Raw genomic sequence first — 22,589 nt, 5'->3', positions numbered from 1 at the left:
GCTGCAGGGACCACTCTGAGAGTGTTCTAGAACAGCATGACCAACCCAGTCACACTCAGAAGCATCTTACATGAACAAAGCACTTACACAAAGACTAGGAGTTGGCAGATCCTCACCAGAAAGAGAAGAGAAACGCTGTGGTTTAATGTGAATTAACCTTCTCTAAGACTGGATTGACTGACAGGTCAAACATCAGCTGATGAGAGCTGAAAGTGTTCAGCCAAGCACCCAGATGTGCTGCCTGTGTGACAGGTGGAATTCAAGCAGAAGGTAGTTGACTGCTTTTCTCTTTTCATCCAGATGTTCGGTTTCATGTGAAAGAGGAACTGAGTGCCCATAGGCAAATGAGCGTTCATTTCCCCTGAATTCTACTGTGGCTGGATGGTCTTTGAGAGCTTAGTTGGAATCTAAGAGGTTTTGCCACTTTAACCAGACGGGGCACAGCCATCAGGACTGCAGAGGGAACAAATGCCGGAAGGACACAGGATCTCAACAACCAATTTCTCATTTCTGACCCCTGACCACACTTACCCCACTGAAGCATACATTTCTTTCTTCAGAGGATTATATAGAGGATCAAACATGCCTGCACTAGCCCACGAATAAACTGCCTTGCAGATAATTAATTCTGTTTTGCTGGCCGCTGTAAAATGAGGTCAATGATATTGATGATTTGTAAGCAAAATCAAGCTATAAGGACACCGTATCAGCGAAGTTTTGTTCAATTTGGGTGGTTCAACCTGAAGAAGTAACATCTGAGGACAGACTTTGTAGCATCTTGGTTTACGTGGCACATTGTCATAGTTGCTTATTAAATAAATATGAGTAAACTTTTGTAATGAGGATGCCTTTTATAGTACCTTTGTCCTAAGTAGGTCCAGACATCAGCACATCACTGTCACATAAGATGTCCTGGACATGTGTCTTTAGAATCAGGGCAAATTATTCACCCCTCCACTCCCTCATTGTCTTATGTAAATATAAATGTTTAAATATAACCCTAATATATATATATATATATATATCCCTAATAAATCATATTTACTTTTAAATACTCTGGTATGTAACTATATCAACTAAATACATATTAGTCCAACTAAATATAAGGAATTTTCCCCCTCAAAATCTTTCATTTCAAAAGTGCCCAGTGGAAATAAAAATGAGAAGGTTCTTTTGTTTTAAATATCCCCTTTTACCTGGAAACCCTTCCAAGGATAGGGAGTATCTCAAGCTAAGAGGACTTGCCTTTTTCCCCTCCCAGGACTGAAGAGCCCTTCAAAACTTATTCCTGCATTGGGAACTCTCCCTGCATCCTTGTCATGTAGAGACTTTGATTTATTTGATTATTTACTTTCTCTTCCACATTCCTTAAGTTCATTATCTGACCTGAGCAGTCATCTTACCTTGAAGCACTTTGAAGAATGGAAACAGAGAAGAGGCTGGTGTGGGCATTACTGAATATTACTGTTTTGAAAATTCTCTTTAAAAATATCTGAGCAAGGCCGGGCGCGGTGGCTCACGCCTGTAATCCTAGCTCTCTGGGAGGCCAAGGCGGGCGGATTGCTCGAGGTCGGGAGTTCAAAACCAGCCTGAGCAAGAGCGAGACCCCGTCTCTACTATAAATACAAAGAAACTAATTGGCCAACTAATATATATAGAAAAAATTAGCCGGGCATGGTGGCGCATGCCTGTAGTCCCAGCTACTTGGGAGGCTGAGACAGAAGGATCTCTTGAGCCCAGGAGTCTGAGGTTGCTGTGAGCTAGGCTGACGCCACGGCACTCACTCTAGCCTAGGCAACAAAGTGAGACTCTGTCTCAAAAAAAAAAAAAAAAAAAAAAAAATCTGAGCAAGAAGTTTGCCATGTATAGCACCCCTAAGAATGCTTTTCAAATGAAGGAACAAAGCCCTTATTTCCAATGTTTTCCCACAAAGCAGAATGGCATCTTCTCCAAGTGAGAATGAGGGAATACGTGTCCATATTCTGAACGCAAAGCTGCTGAACTTAAGCGGAGCAATAGTTCTCATTTATGTCAAGTACTGTGCTAAGCACTTTCCTTGCTTCCCACACTCAACTGTACATTGTTGGTGGTTTTTTATTTATCCTGGTTTTAATGGGATTCTCCATTATAATCCTTGCTTAGACTCATGGATAGGTAACGTGGACATTAACATAGAAAGCACATTATCTTACACACAGTAGGCACTCAATAAGTGTCTGTTGAAGAACTGAATGGAGGGAATGAATTAATTCTATTCTTTAACAAATTCTGCCTTTCTGAAAGCAGCCCTAAACTTTGCCACTCCTATTTCTCAAGGAATGTCTCATTTAAGTGATACTTTGATTCCTGGCTCATGTAGTAGTAAGTAGCTTTTATATCAAGTTTCTATTTTTAGAGATCCTCTTTCCACAAGTAGAAATGACATAAACCAAGATCATCTCCTTAGTTTATTTTTTCTAGAGTCCTTAGCATGCTACATTAACCTGACAAAGCTTAATCTTGTGTTCATTTCACAATACATTTCATGCAGTTCACAGCTGTGATTGGTTTTACATTGACATTACACATGTTTCGATTCAGCCATGTGAAAAGAATATAATTCTTAATGGATTTTGTCTCTGAAAACTGTCCAAGCTTAAATAAGCATATGAGCAGTTTATTCTTAAGTGGATCTCTCTTTAAAATGCAAGAAGGATTTTTAGCATAAGAATATAATGTCCCTGTTTATAGTCCATTTGCAACTGAACCACTTCCTTTAGGTTTCACATATCCTGAGGAATCCTCTTTTACAAAACTGCATTCAAGTATACTATTTTATTTCACATTCCAGATTGAGTTTAGGTGCAAGGCTGACCTTCAGCTTTTACATCCCCAAATAAATCTTCCATGGGCCTCGCCTTCCCAAGACTATTCTTAGCATTAGACTCTCTTTTACAATAAACATTCAGCACTAAAGCCACAGAGCAGAGCTATTTGGCATTTTCCAGTGAAGTGCAAGAAGTTAAATAAGTTATGTTTTTATTGCTAATGTATAGAATCAAGCTCAGTCACTTTGTCAAACAGAAGGAAAAAGGTATACACGAGATGTGGCCTCTCCTCGGGCACCCCAGCGTCCAAATGCACAGAAATTGTCACCTGGCCACCACCCATCTGGTACCACTTTAAGACGATGTGTTGAGTATTCTAGAGTCCGAGGAGTCAGACCTCTCGTCAAAGTCGTCCTCAGTGTAAATGGACTGCTTGGACACAATAGGACACCCATCGTCAGGGATGGAGATCCGAGGGTCTTCTGTGGCCCGGGCGGGGAGGACAGGCGAGCTCCTGAAGACGCTGGTAGAGTTACTGGGGAAAGGACTGACATACTGGGACCTCAGCTGATACTGCTGCTGCAGCGTCATGGTGTTCCACAGGGTGACGTCGTTGGGCAAAAAGGGGCTCGACTGGTTTCTCGCCAAAGTATTCCTCAGCATCAGCGGGTACCGGGGTGGCTGCGGGAAAGGGTGCTGCAGAGGCACGGCCAGGGGGTTGGGGACGACATTACTAGAGTCAGCAGAAAACCTCAACGTGTCTGGGACCCGAAAGGCCGACCCCACGGACCATTTGGAAGAGGAGATGGGGTAGGAGCTCAAGGTGTGTTCGAAGATGTGCCCATTGGAGGGCAGCACGAGACTCTCGGGTTCTGCTGCAGTTCGCTCTGCTCCAGGGACCGAAGACCGGCTGGACAGAAGGACCTCCACGGCACTCACCAGGTCCCCGCCGCAGCCCTTGAGGATGAGCTCCAGCACCGTTGGCTTCTGGTTGGGGAATATTTTTTTTAACACTTCCAGCGGTGGTCTGTTGGCTTTCAAGCTGAAGGGCAGAGAAACAGTCCCCGATGGGCCCTCGATCAGGAGGTGATTCTGCTCTGCGTGGTATTTGGGGCTGTCGGGGTGGCTCTCGGGGTTGCCTCCGTTTTTCTGGACCGCATAGCCCCCTTCGTCCACGGACACTATCTCGGGGCTCTCGGGGGTGAAGCAGCTCTTACTCTTGACCACATCTGGGGAGCTCCTCTGGTCAGTGTCCTTGTCACTGAAGGCCTCTGTATTGTCTCCTGAGCTGCTGTCCCCAAGTCGTTCTTCAGTCAAGTCTGAAAAACAGAGAACAGCTGGGTTAATCCTTTCCTGGTGTGCATAAAGAGGAACAGATGTGCTCAGAAGAGAGCTGTACGCAGGCTTTGGGGAAGAGAAAATGCATCCCAGTGGGTTATAATATACTGCATGCCTTGAAAAAAAAAAATAACCAAACTATGTCATTGGCAAGCGGCAATAAAAACACAAAACCTCTAAATAAAGATCTAGAAATCAGAGTGATTTCTGAGAATGTGGCGTGGTACGAGGAAGCTTGCTTTAAACACAGAGCGGCTACATAAACCTATAACCATGGAAGACGTGGCTTTCATGGCAGTGACATCTAAATAGGGAGCCTCTGCGGGGCTGGAGGAGACACGTGGAAAAGCCCAGGAAAGAGCCATAAATGAGCTCAGGCTTGTCTTCTAGCTCGCCTTCTGCAGATGAGGTACCCAACTGTGATCTAGGGATATCACCCCAGCTGGTGCACCAGACACCCACAGGGAATTTAAATATTTTAAGTTCATTTTCCCATAGGCTGATTTTGTATTAAGTGTCTTGTGAACCCAGTCAGTATTGTCATCAGGTTACCATGTACAATAACTAGCTAATACAATTGCTGATGTGAAAGAAAGACACCTCTATACATTGCAATATTTCATAAAAAGCCACTCGAGGGATTGGCAAACTTGGTCGCCTGTAACTTGCACTAGAGGGCAAACAAAACCGGCTGCGAATTCTGGATGGTGGGAAAGGTTGCTTAGAGAGGAACAAGGAAATGGCTGGATAGGGTTTGTGAAACTGCATGGGAACATTATCCATTAGTATAAAAATGCACCCACAACTACAGCGCCAGGGTGGCAAGAGGTACATGAACTGTTTTGTTAGTAAAGGACTTTTTGAATTATATTAAAAGAAGAAGAAGGGGGAGAAAATGCTTCCCAAATAAAACAGACACGTGCTATGAAGTAAACTAGTTGCAAATTTGACATTTTGACCTAAGAATATTTTGACCTCAGATATTACCCCCAAAAGAGCTGGTCCTATTGCAGTGCTATGCAGGCAGGAAGGAGTAGGTCAGAGTGGTTTGTTTTGCAGTTGTACATTCCAAAAGACCTTTACAATATGGGAACATAGTTTTTATTAGCAAGCTATATGCAAATAGATTTTTATCCTTTGTACTGGCTGTGGCTACTCAAAGCCAGGGTAACTGATGTAAAGATAAAAATTCTTAACAACTCAGTTGTTGGGTTGTAAACAATCGGGTTGCCTGTGTTTTCTACCACCTTGCCTGAATAGCCTCATTGTCACCCTCTCTGTGGGTCCACCTGATTATGTGCAGATAGCCAGCTGGTGAAATTTCATCAAAGCAGCTTCCAGAAACCATCTCCTCCTACTTGTTGTTGTTTATTTTAAAAGCCTTAAACAAAGGCCCATTTATGAACGTTCTTCTAACACGGGATGTACCTCAAGTACAATTGGCAAATGAAACTTTGGTTCTTCACAAAGCAGTAAATATGTGCCAAGCATAAAAACATTTAAAAATATTCTCAAATTACATCAGTGCAACTTTCAATCATGAATCTGATATGAATTCTTACTTAAACTGCTTCTTTTTTCAATGCAAAATATAAGGTTTCCAGTGGAGGGTTCCTTTGCAGCCCACACTTATGAAGCCATTTTTGCTTCGTATGACAACTCTGGGATGCATAAAAGACCTATTTTTATAAGAGAAAAACTTCCTAGGACAGGGAAGCCAGCTTTTACCACCCCCCCCCACCCAAGTTAACGTGGTAGGTATTTGAACTCCATGTCCTTGATCTAAAAGAGAAAAACAGCAACAAAAAACCTTCTATGGATTCCCATTCCAATCAGCAAGACCTATTTAAATTTTCCTGACTCATGACCCCATACATACCTCTTGGCTTTTACTCTATTATTAAACACCTGGGAGTGGGTGACCACTGACAGTTATGTTAACTCAGCACTGAAGTGAACACACAGCTGGATTTTGGCCCCTGCTCAGTGGAGCTTGGGAAAACAAGTCAAATACCCTCCCTATATAAATATGGACAGAAAATAATATTTTAAATACTATGTATCTCTAAACAGCTTTCTTATTTAAGTTTAGCCTACATAATCTATTATTATCAGCATCAAGGAACTAAATCCCTAAAATATGTAAGATATTGACAGAAACAGAATAAAGGCTAGAAAATACCAGAAAGTGTAACACTTGCCCCTACATTGTGGACCTTATTATCTAGTCGGGGAAATAAGAAGCATGGTGCAGGGGAAAAGCAAACATGGCCAGGCAGGATTTGCAAAGCATCAGACATGACGCACATTTGTACACCAATGTTCATTGCAGCACTATCTTGGTAGCCAAAGGTAAAAGCAACCCAAATGTCCATCGATGGACAAATGATAAATAAAATGTGGTATATACATCTAGCCTCTAAAAGGAATGAAATTCTGCCATATGTTACAACATGGATGAATCTTGAGGACATTATGCTAAGTGAAGTAAGCCAGACACAAAAGGACAAATATGGTATGAGTCCCCATATATGAGATACCAAGACTGGGTAAATTCACAGAGACAGAAAATAGAATGGTGGTTACCAGTAGCTGGGGATAGGAGGAATGAGGAGTTATTGTTTAATGGGTGGAGCTTCAGTTTGGAATGATAAAAATGTTCTAGAGATGGACAGTGATGATGGTTGCACAACATTGTGAATGCACTTAATGCTTCTGAACTGCACACCTAAAAATGGTTAAAATGGTAAACTTTGGGTTATATGTATTTTATCACAATAAAGAAGAAAAAGTATGACCCTGTCATATATAGAGGATGGTGAAATTTTCTTTAAGCAAGAACCAACTGGTCCTTCTTGGGAACTAAAACTATATAAGCACAGCTAGAAGACTAAAAACTCAGCTAATTTTAAAATGTAAGAACCTAAAAATAGCTTGGTATTTTTTTGTTTTTTAGAGGTGGGTTCTTGCTATGTTGCCCAGACTGGTCTCAAACTCCTGGGCTCAAGAGATCTTCCTGCCTCAGCCTCCCGAGTTGTTGGGATTACAGGTCTGACTACTGCACCTAGCTAACTTAGTGTTTTAAAAAGTAAACTTTCTTCACCTTGGATGAGTTTCAAACACTAAAAACATATCAGAAAATGTTTTCAGGTCTGTCAACCAAATTCACTCTTTGATAGCACACTTTAGGCTCCAGAGTTAAACGGGAACTGGGGAATGAAGTTCTGACTAATCTAAAGAATCTACCATTATAAAAATGGAGTTTTTTTCAAGGTGGCAACAGATATACTGTCCCAATCAACTGGAAGGCAGGATTATAAGTCTGACAATGCCAAATTCCACTTTTGTACCTATTTTCCTAAGTTCTGCAGAATAGACAGACACTGTGATTTCCCCCAGACTGGAAAGGCTCATTTTGTTGTGTTACTATTTGCATCTGCTATTGGGACATCCCAGTGTGTCATGCACTTCTGGTTACTTGTCAAGAAGTGGTGACAGATTGTGCTGAATCGCCTATACTCTATCTACAGGCTTCTGGGCTGATCTCCACCTGGGTGTCCAGGCTCTGGCCCCAAAAGTGAGAAAAGCTAACAGTATGTTACAGAAATCGAATCTACAAATTCAGGGCATTCCAACCAACTGAGCTCAGCAGTGTTTATACTGTGTTCAGAGGGAAGACAGAAGACGATTAAAAAAAAAAAAAAAAGCAACAAGTGGGACACACCTGTGGGGTTCATTGTGGTGTTCATGCACCTGAGCCGCACATAAAATCCTGTTAAGGGATGCTGGGTGAGCAGAATCCCCATCGATATCCAAGGTTGTTGGGGTTTCAAAACTAGACCTTGCAACCAAGAATAACTAACTCCTTACCCAACAATAATTTCTGAAGGGCAGATATACAGTCCCTACAATTTTGTGGCACTATGGTGTCTAGAATTGGTTGTGTTTTTCTACCTAAACTAAACGTATTGTAAATTACTCTGTTATAAATATAGACTTTCACAAGTAATTATAGAGGGTGAGTTTTGAGCCCAGTGATAAAGTGTAATTTAATAACAGGTGTTTCTTTACATCTCCAAATTTTTTTCTTAAATGAATTTACAAATTGTTCAAGTTGGTTTAAAACACAAAAGCCTTTCTAGATGCAGAAAGCTGAAACTGCCAACTAACAAAATGAAACAGGAAATACTCCCAAAATACTTTACCCTCTCTCTTCTTGAAACTGAGACCCTAATTCCTAGAACATAAAGAGTAAGAATATATTTCAACTGATAATAATTTAGCTCTATCATATGGGTGCAAAATGTCAAAACTACTAAGGTCAAAAAGGGGAAAAAATAAATTGTATCTGATATTACAAACCCATTATTGATAGTGATAGAATCTGCTGTTTCTATTGCTAAACGTATAGATATTTTTAGAATCTTACTAAACGTTCACTCCCCGGTTTCATATTTCATGAGCAGAAATACTCATAGCCACCCCTGATATAAATGGTAAAGGTTTTTGAAAGAAGTAGATATTCAATTAAGAAGAAAATTTTTCTCTGTGGATAATAGTGCTACCAACTTCAAAATATATATGCTATAAGACTTTTTTTTGGCTACAAGACTTTTAACTAAGGAGAGAATGAATACTCAAACACTCACAAGAGTGCCTTCCAATATAAAAATAATTTACAAAATTTAACTTTCTTTAAAGGATTTTGTACTATGAAAATATAACTCAATAAAAAATTCTATATATTCATTTCAAATATTTGGAGATATCATACCACAATATGTGAAACATTCTGACACATAAAAATGGAAAATCTTTCTGACTTAGATGTCGTGTGTTTTATCCATTCTATCTAAATATATCTATCAAAACAAAATATGTCTTACATACAGAATGAAAATGCAAAAGCATTGGCATAAAGAGGAACATTTCCTAGCTCAAAAATCATGTTTTTCACTCACATCATGCATTCTGAAACATAGACTGTCTCGTCCTCATCTGTTCACTTGAGCTTTGAGGAACACACCTCTAAATAATAGGTCCCTGTTGGGTAGTTTTCAAAACACACAAATCTTATAGCAATGACAGGGGTGGAGCCCAAGCAGGATGGGACTTCCAGAAGAGACCATTTCTCAGAATTCTAACAGGAGACAAGATTTTTATACTTTCTGTTGTTATCTTTATCTCACAAAGTGATGAATCATGAAAATCTGAAGCATACCAAGGAATGAATCTCTGTCAGAAAAAGTTTCCTTTTCTTCCTGGGGTGAAAACTTGTAAAAAGTTAAAAAAAAAAAAAAAAGAAAAGAAAAGAAAGAAAAAGGAATGCTTTGCTTTTTTTAAAAAATCATTAACAACACTAGCTTGATAATGTATGAAGGAATCAGGATGGTTCCTTGAGACCAATATTTTGGGAAGACATTGGTATAGAAAGGGCTGGGTTTAAGGATGTGGGCTTTGCATGTCTTGCATGTCTGCAAATGTGGACTTTGCATGTCTTGCAAAAATTTAATTTTGATCCCTTTCTTGACTCAGAAGGGAGCACTTTTCAAGAAGCAGAGGGGAAATTACCTATAAATTTACATGTTTATTTGGTATTTAACAACAATGCAGCTGGCTACTCATCCATTTAACAAGTACCCTTAAACCCTTACTATGCACCTAGGTTCTGTGCTAGATAAGATTATGCAGAGATGATCAAAGCATTGCCTCTTGGACAATGAGAGGCTTACAGTTTACTAACTAGTCTTTTGCAAAATTCCAAGTTATCTGTACAGTTAGTCATATTTTATAGAAAAACACAGCAAATAACAAAGGACAGCAGCTGGGCAGACTATGATATCTTCACAGGAGGGAATATTGTAAACATTCACATGTAAAGACTATGGGTGCAAATATACACACTGAAATACACAAAGTAATAATCAGTGGAAAAAATGAGAACATTGATCCCAGCTTTGTAAAATTTACATCTAACTAGTCATTGTAATCAAGAGATTGCAGATTCTGTAAAAAACTGACAGACTGTTAAGTTTTTTCATAATACATTATTGTTATTTGATACTTGATTGTGCTTTTTCATAGCTGTTTAAGTATATAATAAACTGCAAAAGAAATAAAAAGAAAATCCATCTAGTTATTTTAGTTTCCTTTCTAAGAACAGTAATATGCATTGCCCCAAGAGGGGGTGACTCACTGTAGCAATGTGGGACTCTTGGGAGTGACATGACACAATCCCAAGGTGGTGGACCTGTGATGACCAGCTGTTCTACCACCTCTGCCATGAGTGCTCATGTATATGTCATCAGAGCCACAGAGGCCTAGACAAGGGGGTCCAAAGACTTGATCAGCTAATGGCTGAGGGCAGCAACAGGTTAAAAGGAGAAAGAGAAAAAGAAAGCAAGAAGGAAGAAGGGAAGAAAGAGCAGGCAGGCAGACAGGCAAATGGATTTTTACTGGGCTCTGTCCTCCTCCCTGTCAGGAAGAAGTGCAACATTTCCAGAAAGGGGCTCCAAGTCCTCCAGAGACTTTGATTTATGAAGATTTACTCCCTTTCCCTCTGTAAAGCTGTTAGCAGAAAGTGCTGACTGGCTGCAGCAAAGAATTTCTCATCAATGCTCTTTGATTGTATTTTGCAAACAAAATGCCTGTTGCTTGGTAACATTTCACTTGAGCCTGACCTTCCCCGAAAGTTATTGCTATCAGATTCGATTTACACTGTCCTCCTGTGATTACTGTAATCTTTTAAACCCGGGAGTTCATCCATCAGGGAAAAGAAAAGTTGGTTGTGTAAGTCGAGAGCACAGCTATCTGCCAGATTTATAACACCAGGGAGTGTAGTGTGTTGGGGGTGCGGAGGAGTCTTTTCCCGGGTGGCAGTGGAACTCTGGTTCCTGGACGTGGGTCACACTCTCATTTTTTTTTTTTTTTTTTTGCCTGCCAACTCTGTTCTCAGCTCCACAAGGTGGGCACCAATGCCTCCCCGACGCCCGTCCTGGACAGCTTGGACTCTGCAGAGAAAAGAAGCCAGGAGGCAACCCACGAGCGACCTAGCAAGCCCAGAGTAGTCCTGCGGGGTGACCGGAGCCGGGTGGGGGATGCGTTGGCCGAGGGTTGCCAGATAAAGTAACAGGATGTCTAGTTGAATTTGAACTTCAGATAAATAATGAGTAATTTTCAGTATGAGCATGTTCCGTGCAATATTTGGCATCCTGTTTTTTATTTGCATGTTTGTTGCTAAATTTGGCAACTCGCCCCAGGACTCCTGCCTTTGGAAGGAGAGGGTAGGAAAGCTCTGGACAATCGGAGAGGGAGCAGTGGCCCAAGAGGCAAGACATGGGAAAGGCGCAGGCGGCAAGAGGTGGCCGGCGCTTCCTCCTCCGTGTGCGGCCGGGATGTTCCAGAGTTGCCAAGAGCGAGCAGGGGCGAGGAAGGAGGCCGGCAGGCGGCAGTCCCTGGAGCCGGCACACGGGGACAACCGTCCAGTACCTCTGCCCAGGGAGAGGAAAGTCTCCCCAGCCCACCTCGGCCAGGGTCCCTGTCCCGCCACCACTGCTGCTCTCCCCAGCCCCGCACACAACCCAGTCCACGCTGCACAGCGCAAACCCTCAGGGTGGAGAGCGGGAAGATCCGTGCCCGGTGGCATCCCGCCTCCAAGAGCCAGCCTGTGGGAAGATTTGGAAGAGATCAATCGTGCCAGTAAGCTTTTTCCTTTTTATTTGATTGGGTTTTGTTTTTTAAAGTGCAACTCTGAGTCAGGCCCCTTGCCTCAAATCAAGCCGTCTTAAAACCAGACCCCGTTTGAAAATTCATACGTACGCACACTTCATAATTAGCTTTTAAGTCTTTCTCGATTTTTCGTTTGCTCCTACTCTGTAGTTACAGAGAGTTTCCCACCCTGGCCTGCATGAGTGTTCTCTGATACCTTATTATACATGCAGGTGCTTCTCTTCGGGGGGCAAAAAAATTAAAAGCAAAAAATAACCAGACCCGGCGGGACCTAATCAAGCTGGAGCTAAAATGCCCAGAGCAAGCATAAAAATGTTTGCCGGGCGCCCGGCAAGAGGTAAACTAAAAGAAAGGCAGTTTTCCAAGCTCTCCTAACTTCTCTCTCTATAGTTATCTTATTCATTCTCGTTCAGAAGAAATAAACACGAAAGATGATCCTACTTTCCTATTTGATCTTGCTCCTCTCTTACTCCTAACCAAATGTTTTTGATTTTTTTCCTTTAAAAGCATTTAAAAGAATCTGTGTATATATTTATTTTGATGGCAGATACAGACCTAGGAAGAATCTACAACACAGATCTTTCCTCTCCAGGCACCACAGCCTGAGGTGACCCAGGACACTCTCCTGAGGAAAAGCTGGGGGTGGGGAAGGGAGTCTCAACACAGGAATGTAACTTCAGCTTTTCACCTTGGCCTTGACCCTTAACTTCTCTCAGCTTTTGAGCTCAGGTCCTGAAAGGCTGGCTTGGCTGGTTGAGACTGCTGACTCAGATACATGAACAGGTGAAAGATGTTCATGCTTCCTATGCTATTTTCATGGGGAGAAGTATGACGAGGATGTAGAGGGAATTTAAGAAAAGAATAATTTCATTCAATAGTGTATATATGTGTGTGTGCATACACATATCTATAAGCCTAAATTAGAATTTTTAGATTTCAATCAAAATCTAATAATTCCAAGTTGATCACAGATTATAATCAAAGAAGCAGAAGAAATTTACATTCAAAAAGAAAAAAAGAATACTTCGATCCATAGCTAGAACTAATTACCATTAGAATATGAAAATTCTCCTTAAAACCATCACTACACTGAAAAGGACGTTCAACATATTATATCATTAGATAAAATTACCTCCATTCCTTTAAATAATCTGAAGCAGAATTTTAGGAAGATTTCTTCCAGTTACAAAACTTGAGTTTTGGTGTTTATGTGTCACTCCCTGAACTGGGTGGTTTTCCTCCAAAGGTGCTCAGCAAACATATTCTTCATTAAGGCATGTGCTTTTCTCAAAGATTACTGGAGAGAAAAAAGACTCCATGTGCTTTTGTATTTAAGGGAAAAAAAAATCTCTCCACAGCTATGTACTAGAGGCCCTTTGCCCTGCAAAAAGACCAACCACATTTTTAAATCAAAGTTCACAAAGAAACAGATCTACATGATTTGCCAGCAGATATTTAGAGATTCCTGATGGTCTGTGTACTTACTGTACATGTGGACCTACTATTCCAATAGAGCTTCACTTACTCTCTACATACAGTGAGCTACTTATCCAGGAATATCTGATATGTTTCTAAACACCCATGGTATGTTACATACAAATATATTGGCAGAACAAATGCAAAAAAGGTATAATGTATATAGCAACAGTCTCATTTAACAGTTTTCTCCAACTTAAACGCCAAATGGAATTTCTCTCTGGAAGCACAGCATAGAGCAGATCCATTTGTATGCTTTTCTTCCTAATGAAAATAATTATCTGTTCTATTCCGGCCCTCCTCCCACATCTCCATCGGATTTTTTTAAAGAATGGAATTATGGGGTCAAATCAGTTGAAAGAAGAAAACAAAAGTTGTGTAAATGGATGTGCAAGGTATGTGGGGTGATGAGCTAGAAACTGAGCTGTTGGTCTCTGATGGCTCAGACCCCACAAAGTCATCACTCTTACCTTTCATTGTGATAAATCCCATTCTCCTTTGCAACTACTTGCTTTCAATTTGAAAGGCTTAGGCTATCCCTGAGACGTGGTGGGAGTAAAAGAGAGAGCACCAGGGTCTGGTTTGTCCAGTTGAAATCTTCTCTTTTCTATTCTCCCAAAGCATGTATCCTGCTGCTGCTGCAGCTGCTATTCCACCTTCCTGCCCTCACTCCTCCTCCTCCTGGGGTTGTTTTGGTTTTGTGACTTTAGAAACCATGAACTTTGGGCATCCCAAACAATAGTCTGAAGAGCTCAGGATGTGAAAGGAATCCCCTCTTGGACAAGGACCACAGAATCCAATGCCCCATTACAGGGGTGCTGCTGGGCAGGTGGCCACTGCAAAATGCTACCTCTGACATTAACTCTGACTCCTGCCCTGGTCCTGGAAGAAACACAACTAGGGAAACCGGAAATGGAAAAATTAAGAAAAGATACCGGCTCGGATCCACTTCTAGAGCTGAGACCAAACTCTCCTAGTTACCTGTTCTAACCTAACGGAGAAAAACAAAAGTCCCTCTTTCTCCCCGCTCCCATTCCTCTATGGCAAATCCACAAATATAAAGAGGAGAGACAAAAGAGAGACAACTGGGGGGCATTCCTCAGAGAAATGCTTACATGCTACCTTGGATTAAATGTTCACAAAAATCCATGTTCAGCAAACTCTCATCTGTTTTTAAAATACCCAGTTCTGCTCTTCACTTAGGGTTGTTCTCAGAGCTTCTGGCCTGAAGTGCACCACTGAAGACAGGGCAGCAGAACTGGACCTACCAGGCTACCTATCAACTCCCCACAAACCCAGCAAGACTGCTATCACATCCTCAGCTCCACACAACAGCCCCATGATCTTGAAGCCAGGGATACTTTTTTGGGGGGCTGGGGGTTGTAGGGACCATCTCTAACACAGTTCTACCGGAGCTTTCCAGACCTTCCCACTCCTAACTCCAACGTACCCCCCCTCCCTGAGAAGATGGGCTTTTATCCCTTTGTACATTTGCCCCAGTAAAAGACAAATGCCAAACACATGTCCATTGTATTTCAAAAGCCATCAAAGTAGTTCTTAGGCTGGACAGGACTGAAGGCTAAAAACTCCCCAGGAGGAAAGAGACTAAGAGACTCAACTCTCAGGACGCCAAACTCAGGAGGCTTGCAGAAGAAAAACGGATGGGATGGGGGACCGCCCACCTCCAGTGCTCAGAGCAGACCTACCCTTCTTAAAGCACAACAGAGGAGAGAAAATGGGAGGTAAGAAGAGCCTAGAAAGCCTTTGCTCCTAACAGAAGGTTAAGCAACCTGAGGCCCAAGCCCGCCTATGACCTGGTAAGGGCTTGCCAGAGATGGCCTTCCTCACTGTAGGTCAAATTTTATTTCTCTACACCACAAAGACAGCTGAGGACAGCCTGGGGTTACAGGACCTAAGTGATTCTGTAAAGGAGTTGATTCTGGGCATGCCACATTCTTGGTCAGGTCCCCGATATCAGCCTGGAAGACTTCTGGGACCTTTTTATTATTGTTCCTAAATGGAACTTCTTTCACCAAATTGGAAGAGTCTGGAGGGCACACAGCGAAGCCGGAAAGGCTACAGGTTCCCCCAAGTAGGAGATTCTTGTCCTCGCTCCAATTCCCCTGGGCTGAGCAGAGCACGCCCAGCTTGGAGTCCACCAAGCCTTGGGCCTTGGCTCCTTCCCTGCGTCTGCCCGTCCCAACCCACAAATGCAAGGCTCTCTAAAGCCTGCCGCCAGGAAAGCCCGGCCACATCGTGGTGACTGTGACTGCATGGGTTTTAATTTGTTCCTGTCTGGCTTCCTTTATCTACCCGCTAAATTTGGCATGTTCCCCTTCAACCTGGAACAGGGAACGAGCGATCCCGACGCAGGCCCGCCGTTTGGGTCGCCGGAGGCGCCTTTCGGGCGGGTGCCGGGTTCCAACCGCGCTGGGTCCAGACTCAGGCCGGCTTCTCACGAGCCAGTAAGATTGGGCCTGACGAGGGTTGAGGACGAAGGCCCGGGCTCGCCAACTTCCCGAAAACTTGCCTTCGGGCCTCCCAAGCAGAGCCGCAGCAGGCACTCCAAAGTGGCCCACTCGCCCGGCCCAAGCCCCACACCGCAGACGCTCTTACCTGGCTTGGCGAGCTGCGTCTGCAGTGTCCCGGGCTGCGGCTCGGTGGCCCAACGCAGCGCGGCGGCCGCGGCCAACTCCGCAGCAGGACGCGGTGGCGGCGGCGGCGGCTGAGACTGCTGCGAGGTCGGCGGCGGCTGCGGGGCGGCGGTGGCGTCCCCGGGCGGCGGGGGCCCGGGCAGAGCGCGCAGCGAGTCGGGGATGAGGCTCTCCAGGCTCTCGTTGGCCTGCTGCCGGCGCAGCGCCACCTGCGCCGCCATGACCCGCTGCCGCTCGATTATGAGGATGCACTTCTCGCAGGTGCAGTCCTTGAAACGGCAGTAACGCTTGTGGCCCTTGAGCCAGGACAGCACGCCGTGGTTGCGGCAGCGCGCGCACTTGGGCGTGCGCTGCAGGGGCGCCCGCGGCGGCTGCGACACCGGGCCGCCCATGTACAGGTAGGGGGAGCCGTAGCCGTTCATGCCCCGGGCTCCCGGATGAGTTGGCGGGCTGGCGGCGGGAGCAGGCCAGGGGGCGCTGGACGGCTGGGCTGCGAGGCCCGCTCAGGGGCGGCCTCCGGGCGGCGCGGCCCTGGGTCCCGCAGCCCCGGTGACCGCGTGTGTCCCGAGGAGGCTGGAGGTGCAGCAGCCGTCTCTCCAGCTCCCGGGGCGCTCACAGGCTGCGGCTTCCGACTCGTACCCGGCCAATCCCCAGGCCCGTCGCGTCTCCGCCGGCCGCTGCTCTGGGCACGCAGCCGGGTCGGCACGTCCTTCCTCGCCGAGGCGCTGCGGCGGCTGCAAGGAGCCGGCGAGAGCTCTGATTAAGCTCGTCTGCAGCTCCCTAGCGCGCTGGCCGGACCCAGCACCTCCTCCGCCGCCCTCCCCCTACCGCTCCTCCCTCCCACCGCCACCCCCACCCTTGGGGTCTCTGTCTCCTTGTCCTACCCACCCCGCGCCTTCCTCCTTCCATGCGCCCCTCGGGTCCCTGCACTTCACCTTCCTTGCCACCTGCAGCCAGGCCACTCTCGCGGGGGCGCTCACGGCCCCCTCCTCCAAGCCCTCTCTGCCGCGGGAGTGACTGCGGCGCTCCGGAGAGTGGCGGTGCACTTGGGGCGGGGAAGGGGAGGACCAGCAGGGGTGAGGGTGGGGGTGCCTGTTAGAGAGTGAGGTGACCGCTCCCCTCCGCGCTCTTCCCCTCCCTCCAGGCCTGATCTAGCGGCACCGAGCCCAAGGCCGCTTTTATCCCGACAATTGGCCGCAAAAACTCAGCTCCGGGAGAATCCGACCCTACGGGAGCGTTGCGGGTGCACCTGGGACTCGATTGAGAGTGGGGTGGAGGAAGTCGTGTCGATTCGGGAAAATTTTGGCTCTTTTCTTGAATTTCTTTTGCGACGTATTTTTTTTTTTTTTATCTTTTGTTGCTGTAGAAGAACATGTTTCTGAAAACCCACTCACCCAAGGATGACAACTCATTTTACAGGCTAATTTTATTTTTTCTACCTTCTTCCCTGTGGTTTAATAAAAAACGGTCTGAAAGGCCAGGGAAGTGCTCCCGCAGAGGATTTGCTTGAGCAGTGGGTCTAAACTTTCAGAGAGCGAACTCAAAAGCCACATTAGCCTCCCAATAGTTAGGGATATCACTACCCCTCTCTCCTAGCAGGCACTAGAGGCACCCAGTTCAGATCCTCGTGTACTGTTACTTAGTTATGGACAAGGAGTGGGGCCACTTTCCCCCTCTTAGCCCGAAGACTCCACCCATGGACGGAGGTGGGGAACCTGTAGCCTTGGAACCACAAGTGGCCTTCTGGATCTTTGAGTGCGGCCTTTTGACGAAATTCAAATTTTAGGATTTGTTCTGTGAAGTTTGGATTCGGTGAAGGGGCCGCACTTGCGGATCTGGAGGGCCACAAGCGGCCTTGAGGCCGCAGATTCCCTACCCGATTGTTATTCGAGTGTTTGCAATCTCGGGGTTTGGAATGTAGGCTACCACTGCCTATGCACGCGGACGGATAACACCCCTCCCCCATCAGCAAACAAAAACTAAAACACAAGTAGTTACAGTCGGAGCAAGGCTGCACGCTGGCTCTGTAAGAGGGAGGGAGATGGCAGTCCTGGAGCCGTCAGTCCGTATTCTTACGAGAGCGCACACTAAGCCCATGTGGCGCTGTGGGCTAATCGAACGGTAGATGCGAGCGTATAGCAGTAGCTGCTATGCCCGACGCTTCCAGGGCTCAGAGGCCCCTGTCTCCTGGGGAGGCCGGTTTTCTCTGCACTGTTCTGGAAATAAGGAAGCAACCCGAAAACGTCCCTCTGTGTTTGTTGTGAATTCAAGTAAAGCACCACCAGGCGTTCAAGCAGCCTGCCCTTGATTCACGGAGGGGAGGAGGGTTAAAAAGGAATCCCGGTTGTGTGCGTTTCCCCTGAAGCCCTTAGCTGTTCGGTTTCACACACGCCTGGGAGTTGCGGATCGTGGGAGGCTAACCTGGTGGGCGTGGGCAGGAAGCCCTGGCTCGGGAGTACCGGCCATGGGAGGCCTTCCTTTGAGCCACGTAGGGTAAGGACCCCTGGGCTTCGCCCCTTCCCCCGCCACCTTTATCCCGCCTCTCCTTCCAGCCTTCAGGAAAACAGCCCTAAAACACTACAACTGCTAGGCATTTCGTAAGCTCTCAGGACAAGAGGCGGAGGTCATCTGTAGCCCAGTGGGACCGAGGCGAGGAAGTGGGGAGCTGGCAGCGTGTCCCTTCACGTGATGAGAGATAAGAGGGCCTCGAATGACACAGCATTTGGGAATTTTCGCGCTGAAATCTCAGGGTCTCTTGGAACGTGGGACGAAGGACTTTTTTCAAAGCCAAATTTGTTACGATTTCTCCAAATGGTCAGCGAAACGGGGTAGTATAAGGAACTTGAGAATAAAGAAAAATATAAAAGGAAGGCGGCATGGCTCTGCACCAGGTCTGTAGGGGCGTTCTCACTACCAAGGCGACCCCCTTTCCTCCCTAGGTCACCTAGCCATCCTATCTCGTTGCCACTCAAACAGTCTGGCATTATTTGGTCCCGGGGGCCCCGTTTCACTCCGGTGCACATCGGGGGCTGAGATCTAAATACTCATTTGATATAGCGCAGTAATCCTTTTCTCATATTTGATGGGAATGTTTTCCATATCCCAGTATTTGACAACATCTCCCTATAGGGACAGGTTTGTATTTATGTTGGTAAAATGTCCCCTGCCTCAAAGTCTATTGTAACCCAACACCTGACAACCCCGAGTCCCATTTCTGTTTGCAGAAAGGGTTTATTCAAGCACATAATGGGATCCCAGCAGAAAGCCTTTCAGAACAAGGGGCTATGGTAAACTTCACCACATGAACTCCGTTTCCAGGGCTATTAAGCTTTTAATTGGAAAATAGCAGAGGAAATTTCAAGGTGACTATAACGTGTTAGCAGTTAGTGCGGAGAAGAAAAGCTGGAGCGGGAATGAATGTAGAAAGCATATGGTCCGAATCACATTTAGGAAGAGCAGCCTGCTTCTACAAAGTCCCAGCAGTTTATACACTTATGGGAAAAATCATCAAAGAAATTGGAAAGGGAGGGGGGAGGATTACAAGTAAATGTAACCTCACTAAACTAGATCCACTCATGCTCGCCTCTGGGTGGGGTGTGTGTGTGTTTTCAAATCACAATAACTGAGTAGAATTGTGGCAGATAATAGTGAAAGCGTGAAAAATAATGTGCGTATATGGTTCTTTCTCGGCACACATACAATCGCAGGGTGTGTGTACATATAAAAAGCTCAGAATGCAAGGTGCCCTTGCGGAGAAAGTGAGGATGTTCCGACTCCAACTCTTAGAGTCCGGGTAGCTGCTCCTCATCCCAACCAATACTTCGTTAAAAGTACAGTTACTGTCCCGGGCTATAACACAGGGAATTTTCTGCTTTGCAGGATTCTCGTGGAAAGGAAGGTCAGGATTCTTATTTTGCTGTTTTAATCGCAGCCACGGTGACGTCGGCGCGGGCAAACGCTGGGAGGCAGGGCGTGCAGAAACCCCTGTAAACGCAGGACAACGTGCCGCCTCTCCCTGTGCCTTAACTTCTTAGCAGGAACTTCAGCTCTCAATCGTCAGTTGCCTCTCCGACTGGCTCTTAGGTCAGCTTCAAGTTGAAACGGGCGGGGGATATGTCTAGCTTGGCGACGACGGGAAAACCGGCCATCAATTCGAGTTGGCAATAATGTCCTTGTTCTCCAGTTGGTTGGGGACAGACTCGTGCATGCCCCCGTGGGATCCCCGTAGCCGCCTTCTGGGGCGAGAGGTGGAGGGCAGAGGCCGCGTGGGGCCGGGTGGGCGTGGGGGCGACTGAACCCGCGTCGAGCGGACCCGGGGACACCAGTGAACAGAAGGGCGGTCCTGAAAGATCAGGTCCCCACACCATTTTGGAAGGGAAGGAGACGGGTCGTAGTGGGAAGCCTGCTCCAGATCCCTAGGGGCCGAGGGCGGGGGGGGGGGGCGCAAAACGGCCTGTGACCCCGCTGGCCCTTTGCAGACCGCGCAGATGCTGCGCCCTCCTTCATGTTCTCGAACTTTCGAGGCCAGCGGGCCACGCCTGGAACCCAGCGCTCCCCGCCCCTGTAGATTCCTCAGTCCCAGCCGAGATACAAGCCCGCGCCCACTCCCACCTTTTGTGGGGTGAGCGTGTCGCTACAGCACGGCTTCATCGCTTAGTCCCTGGAGCCTACGGAGCGGCGACCTCAGCCCCGCGGTTTTGAGGGACTGAGAAAGCGCGCGTTCCCTCTCGGGCGCTTCCCCGCTGGGCCGCGGCCCCGGGCGCAGCCGCTCGCTCCCCGCCGCGACCCGGGTCCCAGAGGGGGCGCCCGCCGTCTCGGCCGGCCGGTCCGCTGGGGCCAGGCACACCCCGCCGGGAGGAGGAGGGCGCGCGACGGGCTGGGCGCGCCGTCGAGTCCCTACAGTGTTTTGGAAAGAAGGTCGCAGGCCCCGTCTGTCGTCTGAGCAAAGGAAAAGGGAAAAACATGTCTCCCAAGGTAAAATGAGCAGCGCGGATTTTAAAATTTAAGATATTTTCTCCGGCGACTTACAAAAACAAACGGCTGAGGAAGTCATTTTAGGTAATTTTAGCAACATTCAAGGGACAGGTAAAGAAAGTTTCTTTTCCCAAGCGTGTTCGCTCTTGGGGCGCTGGAGCACTTCTTCCTAGGACTAGCCACTTTTCCAGAACACTCTCTCCCGCCTTCCTCCTTCTCCCGGGCAGTCCTCGGACTAAGCCCCGCCGCGGGGGAAGCGGGAGGTTGTGCGCGCTTCTGGGAAAGAAATCCCCGTTCGGTTTCAGGGGTTCAGGAATAATGGGAGAAACGGCGCCGAAAAGGGGCGCTGCCAGCACCGCGGGGAAAGTGGGTGCGAACTCGACGCCTGGAGACCACACCGAGGCGGGAGAGCTACGACGGGACGTGGGGTGGGGTGCTTAAGGGGCGTCCCACCCGGGAAGAATGTAGGCCGAGATCCTCTAGTCTCTCAGCTCGAGAGCCTTGGGGCAGGACAACTTCCGGAGTGCTCCGGGCCCGCCCTCCCGACACGCCCCGCCCACAGCCCTGTTCGCCCCGCCCACCCCGGTCATCTCGGCCGCGGCTTTGAACTGCACAAAAAGTTTGCTGGTCGCTTGGGCCCTGGGGGTGGGATGCGGGTGAGGGGGAACGCGTGAGGGATGCGAGAACTGAAACAAGTGGCTTAGTAAAAGACGGTCCTTGCTTCCGTGAGGAGGCTGGTCCGCCGGCGGGGGAGGGTAAAGAGGCGTCTTTAGGCGAGAGTTGCCAAGTCGTTGGCACCGGCCGGGTTTCAAAGGCGCAAGGCAGGGCAGCCCGCGGGTCTCCGGCCGGCTCCGCGTGTGCGCCGAGGGCGAAAGGAGAAGCAGGGCCCCGCGCCAGCTTCCCGGGCAAACTTCCCAGGGGGGCGGCGGCGCGCGGGCAGGCAGCCACGACCTAACCCGCTGGGTAGACAGATGGGGCCAAGCCGGGGGAGCCAAAGGATACCCCCCAGCCCCTCGACAGGCAGACTTTCGCCTTTCTTTGTAACGCGTGGCATGTTCTAAAACGGCACCGCTAATGTGACTCGTAAAGCGTCAAGATGCGGCGCCATACATGTGAACGTGGGAAACCAGTTCAGCGCTAAATGTTCAAGTGCAGCGGAGGAGGCCTCGGCTTTTATGTGTGGGCAGTCGTCTTGTTTTGAAAGGTGCGAGGGGGAAACAGCAGTGTAGGCTGGGTGTGTCTGGCTCCCACCCGTGTCCCGGATTGCGGTCTCCGTGCGTGGACAGTGGAGGGGGCCCAGATTGCGGGTATGACCATGGTTGTGGAATGAAGGCGAGTGTCGCTAAGGTCGTCCTGGCGCCCCCCCCCCCCAGTTCAGTGGCGCGGGGTTTGCAGGACACTAACGGGTGAAAGCAAGGGGCCGGGCCGCGGGCGGAGGCGCAAACCCAGCGGCCTGTTTGCAAGGAGAGTTTCCCGCCCAAGGGCTGGGTCCGCTGAATGGGGGAGGTCACTAGCGCCCCTAGCCCCTGCTGGAACTGGCGGTGGCCCTGGGGAAGGCACGCCCTCCCCTTGCCTCCAGCCCCTACTTGCGTGGCGGGAGTTTGCCAAGCGT

At 47.4% G+C, this 22,589-nt stretch overlaps 1 protein-coding gene across 1 annotated transcript; it reads right to left on the bottom strand.

Annotated features, from left to right (window-relative positions):
- Positions 1-2,434: 2,434 nt before the first annotated feature.
- DMRT3 (doublesex and mab-3 related transcription factor 3) lies at positions 2,435-16,782 on the bottom strand. The gene is made up of 2 exons (XM_012738517.3): positions 15,966-16,782; positions 2,435-4,126 (listed from the first exon to the last, which is right to left on the bottom strand). The coding sequence occupies exons 1-2, from the start codon at positions 16,423-16,425 to the stop codon at positions 3,162-3,164; spliced, it is 1,425 nt and encodes a 474-aa protein (XP_012593971.1). The 5' UTR covers positions 16,426-16,782; the 3' UTR covers positions 2,435-3,161.
- Between the last annotated feature and the right edge of the window lie 5,807 nt (positions 16,783-22,589).

This window comes from Microcebus murinus, chromosome 12 (genome assembly GCF_040939455.1).
Source record: "Microcebus murinus isolate Inina chromosome 12, M.murinus_Inina_mat1.0, whole genome shotgun sequence".
Taxonomy (NCBI): domain Eukaryota; kingdom Metazoa; phylum Chordata; class Mammalia; order Primates; family Cheirogaleidae; genus Microcebus; species Microcebus murinus.
This window is presented reverse-complemented; position numbering and strand designations above follow the sequence as displayed.